At 39.1% G+C, this 6000-nt stretch overlaps 1 protein-coding gene across 2 annotated transcripts in view; it reads left to right on the plus strand.

Annotated features, from left to right (window-relative positions):
• The window catches only part of skap1 (src kinase associated phosphoprotein 1), a 31704-nt gene that overhangs the window by 11227 nt on the left and 14477 nt on the right, over window positions 1-6000 (plus strand). For both annotated transcript variants that reach the window (XR_001636192.1, XM_016510703.1), the window contains exons 5-8: window positions 5115-5195; window positions 5269-5352; window positions 5435-5559; window positions 5682-5745. Coding sequence is in view for 1 of the 2 variants with exons in the window: in XM_016510703.1 (XP_016366189.1) it covers window positions 5115-5195; window positions 5269-5352; window positions 5435-5559; window positions 5682-5745 (354 nt within the window). In the remaining variant the exon portion in view is untranslated. The remainder of the gene's footprint in view (window positions 1-5114; window positions 5196-5268; window positions 5353-5434; window positions 5560-5681; window positions 5746-6000) is intronic.

Consider the following 6000-nt stretch of genomic DNA (forward strand, 5'->3'; position numbering starts at 1 on the left):
GCGCAGTATTATGCATGTTTGTGAAGATGTTAAATGCGCACAGAGCCCAGCTTTATTATCCAATATGAACACCTGAAATGAGCTTATGACGAACGGTAATTAATTAAATAGTATATGAGGTTGTTTGTTCGCCACTCATTTGAGACCTGCTGCTCTCGCTGTCAAATTTTTCGATGTCATTGTTACAAAAGGGTTCTCTGCAGAACGAGTCTGTGAGGAGTAAACACAGCAGCCCATTGGTGGTGGCAGGCAAAGATAGGAGTAGTGTGACCTGGAGCTGTGCCTACCTCCATGTTGCAGAAGGAGGGGGAGGGAGACTGGGCCAGCCATCTCTTGGTTCTCCCGTATCCCGCCGAGCTCCACTCGTGGCATCAGTCCCCGCTCTCTTGCTGCAGTGGCACTGATGAACGTCCCTCTGCGTGGCACGCTCAATGCCTCACTCCACCAATCTCGCCCTGCCACATCGCAGAGGCCATGCCATGCATCACCACAAAGCATCTAGCAGCCGCGGAGAGCGCCTGGGGGAGAGTCATTAGCTGTGTGTCGCTCCCTTTCTCCTCTCCCCACATCTCAACGTATTTGTGTGCTTCTTGTCATGAGTTACTGACAAAATCAAGCTTGGAATTGGACGGCTGCTTAGCGAAAACTAAACAAGTCCTCTGATGCATGATTTCTGATACATTTTGATGCTCCATTTTTGTCTTTGAATACTTCAGAATAATTGATGTTGGTAAAGAACAACATGAGAAAACAAAATAAATGAAGTCGGAAAAGGCCTAACAGCACAAAGCCTCTGAGAACGATGGTGATGTAACACTCTGAAATATTCATAAACATCCACAGCACGTTTAAATGGAAATGATTGGCCTTATGCTAATTAAGGAGGGAGAATGCAAGGGGTGAGAGTTAAGAAACCTCACTGCTCTGAATAATTAAAAATGCTATTTATAAGCGAAATGAAAATCCTCAAGACCGGTGCCACGTGCATTTTTTATGTCACTTTAATAGTTACAGAGGTAAATGATTTTGTTTATGATGGTTTCAAATGTGCATGTTTATAAAAACATGTAGAATCTAAGGAAACTGACAATGTAAGAAACAGGCAGAAATGTAACAGTTCGAGCTCTTGATTTTTTTTCCATTGCCTATTTGGCTGCTTTTTGTCCTCTGTGGCTTTAAATATATCAAGCTCTGATTGGTTTGAAGGAAATGACTGAAGTTAAATGTTGCATCTGTTCGGCCAATCAGAATCTTGGGTTTCCTTGGAGACAGTTCAGAATAGAAAAACATGCCATTTTTTTCTGTAGGTGAAATGTTTGGTTACACTGCTACCCTGTGGAAGAATCACGAATATAGTGACTGGCCAGAAGCACGCCCACTGTTTGTTTGGTTTCCTCAGGAGGGCAGGTCGTAGGTTGTGAAGAATGACTGAACACAAATTCGCCATTCATTTTGCCATTGCTTAAGTCTCTGACCGCACCATGGGGTCAGACAGCAAGGCCTGAGGAAGAAGGTTGTCAGTAGGTGTGTGAAGATTAGAGAGACTGTTAATTGTATGCCATTCTCACATTTCTGTTGTTTATTCTGTTTCTTCTGAACTATTACCGGGGCTTGACCTTTTAGATAAATGAACAGAGGGGGATGTGGATGGATGAGGGGAGTAAAAGGTGTCGGGACAAAATCGCACAAAGAGAAAAATGAACAGAGAAGTGGCTGGACCGAGGTCTCCGTTTTTTTCGATGATACATCAACTTACCCTTGACAAACAGTTGTATTTATGACGACGTAGATGTGGCCGTGTGTACGGAAAAGGCTCATGTGTGTTCGTGAATGTGAGTGAGGGTCAAAGGGCTTCTCTGCGAGATGGTCATCTGTCTGATAAACTGGACACATAACATGGCAGGCTACAGATCTCGATGGTGATGTCACGCAGACTGGGTGCGTTTGATGAGCTGAGTCTTATTTATAGAGGCATTAGATTCTCCAAGCTGTTATATCCACCGCTCACATCACAGTTGCGCTTATCGTTGTTCTTTTGACCATTTTTTCCAGTGACAAGTTCAAGACAGCCCTCTGCACAGTTGACTGCATAACGCTGTCTGTTTTATGCATCGAATGGCAGCCTTAGCTCAAAGAGAAGAGATGCCACAGAGATTACTTCGACATTAGCGTGCAGGGAAGGAAGCATCTGCTCGTGTCTAAATGAGTTTTAAATAAGTCTGGTAGCGTGCCCAGAGGCCCACCTGTCGCCTACGCTCCCTTTTAGCTCTTGAGGTTTGAAGTTGATGAAAGCCGGATCGCGAGGGTGAGGATTTGTGTCTCGTTTCCCTGTATGCAGCAAATTGTTCGCCTGCGCTGCCACTCTCATATGCCCTAGAAAACATGCTAAAAATGCGTGGGTGCAGATTAAAGTGCAGCAAGCCCTGCACGAGATTTTGATATATTCTTATTACAGTTGTCATCATATTAGCAGTGCCATCAGGGGCCCGGGACAAATTTTTATGGGTGGGCCGGGCCCCCTCTTCCCTAAACCTGGAGGTTATACCACCTTACGATGACAGGGAAAAATGGTAATTTTAGCAGTGCAAAAGCTCAATGGTACACCTTTGTACATCATCTACACCTAAATATATATATTTATCATTTATAGGAACTGTTATATTTACAAATCTCTCTCTCTCTCTCTCTCTCTCTCTCTCTCTCTCTCTCTCTCGCTCGCGCTCTCTCTCTCTCTGAAAGCCAAATAATGAAGCTTTCCATTGATGTATGGTTTGCTAGGATAGGACAATATTTGTCTGAGATACAACTAGCCTATTTGAAAATCTGGAATCTGAGGGTGCAAAAAAATTAAAATATTGAGAAAATCGCATTTAAAGTTGTCCAAATTAAGTTCTTACACTCTTAAAAATAAAGGTGCTTCACGATGCCATAGAAGAACCTTTTTGTCTAAATGGTTCCATAAAGAACCTTTAACATCTGAAGAACCTTTCTGTTTCACAAAAGGTTCTTTGTGACGAAAGAAGGTTCTTCAGATTATAAAAAGGTAAGAAAGAGATGGTTCTTTAAAGAACCTTTGACTGAATGGTTCTTTGTGGAACCAAAAATGGTTCTTCTATGGCATTGCTTGAAAAACCTTTTGAAGCACCATTATTTTTAAGAGTGTAGAAATGCATATTACATATTAAGTTTTGATATATTTACAGTAGGAAATACAAAAATATATCTTCATGGAACATGATCTTTACTTAATATCCTAATGAAAATCTATCATTTTGACCCATACAATGTATTCTTGGCTACAAATATACCCATGCTACTTATGACTGGTTTTGTGGTCCAGGGTCAAAAAATATATATAATCCTCATCTGAAATATATTTAAAGTCTGGTGTCCCTCAGGGCTCGATTCTTGGTCCGGTACTGTTTTCTCTTTATATGTTTCCTCTAGGATCTATTTTTAAAAAGTATGGGGTCTCTTTTCATCTGTATGCCGACGACACACAAATCTATATCCCTTTGAAGCGCGATAACAAACAGGCTTTAAAGCCTATTTTAGATTGTCTGGACAAACTAAAACTTTGATTTACAAGTAATTTCCTAAACCTCAATGAAAGTAAAACTGAATTTGTTTGGCTCAAATGACCACTGTGTACATGATTTTGAATCTGAACTTCTTAATCCATATAGAACTACATGTGCAAGAAATGTAGGTGTTTGGTTTGATAATAATCTTAAATTTGATAAGCAGATAAGTGCGGTGGTCAAGTCCTGTTTTTATCATCTTTGTCTTCTGACGAAGGTGAAGCCATTTTTGTCTCTAAAGAAGTTTGCAATGGTTATGCATGCTTTCGTAACATCTCGATTGGATTACTGCAACTCATTGTATATCGGTGCTCCTCAGTCATGTGTTTCTCATCTGCAGTTGCTTCAGAATGCAGCGGCCCGTCTTCTTTATGGGAAGCGCAAACATGAGTCTATCACACCAGTTTTGATTTCATTGCATTGGTTGCCAGTCAAATATAGAATTGATTTAAAAATTTTACTGTTTGTCTATAAATCTCGCTATAATCAGGCTCCACAGTACCTATCTGATTTGTTACACCCATACACTCAGTCAAGAACACTCAGATCCGCTGATTCTGGTTTATTGCAAGTTCCCAGGGCACGTCTCAAAAACAGGTGATCGTGCTTTTTCTGTTGTTGGCCCTAAGTTATGGAATAGTCTCCCAATTCATATCAGAACTGCCTCAACTTTATCTATTTTTAAGTCTACTCTTAAAACTTATTTCTTCTCCTTGGCATTTAATATTTTTTGACTTGCTGTGCAATGATCCTTTCTTTTAGTGAACCTCATCCATTTTACAGTGTGTGTTTTATAGTTTGCGTTTTATTGTTTATAAACTTGTTGACTTGTTTTGTTTTGCATAATCTGTGCAGCACTTTGGTTGACTTCGGTTGTTTTAAATGTGCTATATAAATAAACATCGTATTGTATTGTATTGTGTGTGTAAACATATATATATATATATACAGTATATATATATACACACACACAAACACGCACGCACTGTTATTCAAAAGTTTGGGGTCAGTAAGATTTTTTTTTGAAAAAAATTAATTCTTTTATTCAGCAAGGACACATTAAATTGACCAGAAGTGATATTATGACAGTAAATACATCAATTGTTAAATAAGATTCTATTTCTAATAATTTTTTTCTTTTTTCTTTTTTTACTTTCTAAAGCACCAAATCTGCATATTAGAATGATTTCTGAAGGATCATGCGACACTGAATGTTACAGTAACGGCTGCTGAAAATTCAGCTTTGCCATCACAGGAATTAATTGCATTCTCAAATATATTAAAATAGAAAACAGTTATTTATAACTGTAATAATATTTCACAAAAGTACTGCTTGTTCTGTATTTTTCAAATAAATGCAGCCTTGGTGAGCATAAGAGACTTCTGTCAAAAGTACAAAAAAATCTTACTGACCACAAAATGTTTTTTTATATATATAAATAATTATTTTCATTGTATAAACAATAAACATAAGTATTCTATTTTATGTTTGAGTAAGTGTGTTATTCATTTATATTGATTTCTGATTGACAGTTTTTGAAGAGATCCCTCTGGTGGCTGCACAGGACCTGAGTAACATCCTAAAGCAAGGCTACGTGGAGAAGAAGAGACGTGGTAGGAATCTTTAAAATCAAAGCATCAAGTCACATAAAATCCACAAGCATTTCTAATCTTTTTCTTTTTTCAGATCACAGTTTCTTCAGCATGGAATGGCAAAAGCGATGGTGTGTGCTAAACAACACCATATTTTATTACTACGGGAGTGAGAAAGGTATGTCCTGTCCTGTTTAATGAGGACATGAACATCAAAGACAGAGATATTGAGAATCTTGGATTTTGTCTTCTGAATTCAGACAAACAGCAGAAGGGCTCATTTTATATTAATGGCTACAGTGCAGAGCTGGTGCCCAGCTTACGCAAAGACTCCAAAAAGAATTCGTGCTTCGAGTTGAGCGCTCCTGGAAGACGTTCTTACCAGGTTCAACGCACACAAACACACTCACATTGCTCATTGCTGTTGCTCTATTCAGTCATCTTGCTGTCATTACAATGAAGAATGAGAATAGTCTTCAAATCAACAATGATAGTTTTTCTCTGCAGTTCACTGCCAGCAGTCCCCGTGAGGCCAGGGAATGGGTGGACCAGATCAATTTTGTTCTTAAGGGTATGTGAGATATGAAATACATTTTTATTAGAATACATAAGATATATTATATTATGCTGAATGCATCTGACTTGATCCAAGCACCATGGTGATCATCTTGAGGTGAAAAGGGCAGTTTTATAAAAAAAAAACAAAGGCATACCAATAACTTTCTTTCTGGCTCAGCCAATAAGATAGGCTCTAGACCTCCTCATGCAGCGCGTCACTGAGCTTCTGAGTCCAACGTGCTTCAGGCTGCCTCCTCTTCCCCGTAGC

Source organism: Sinocyclocheilus rhinocerous, unplaced genomic scaffold (genome assembly GCF_001515625.1).
Source record: "Sinocyclocheilus rhinocerous isolate Xijiao unplaced genomic scaffold, SAMN03320098_v1.1 scaffold144, whole genome shotgun sequence".
NCBI classification, from domain to species: Eukaryota; Metazoa; Chordata; class Actinopteri; order Cypriniformes; family Cyprinidae; genus Sinocyclocheilus; species Sinocyclocheilus rhinocerous.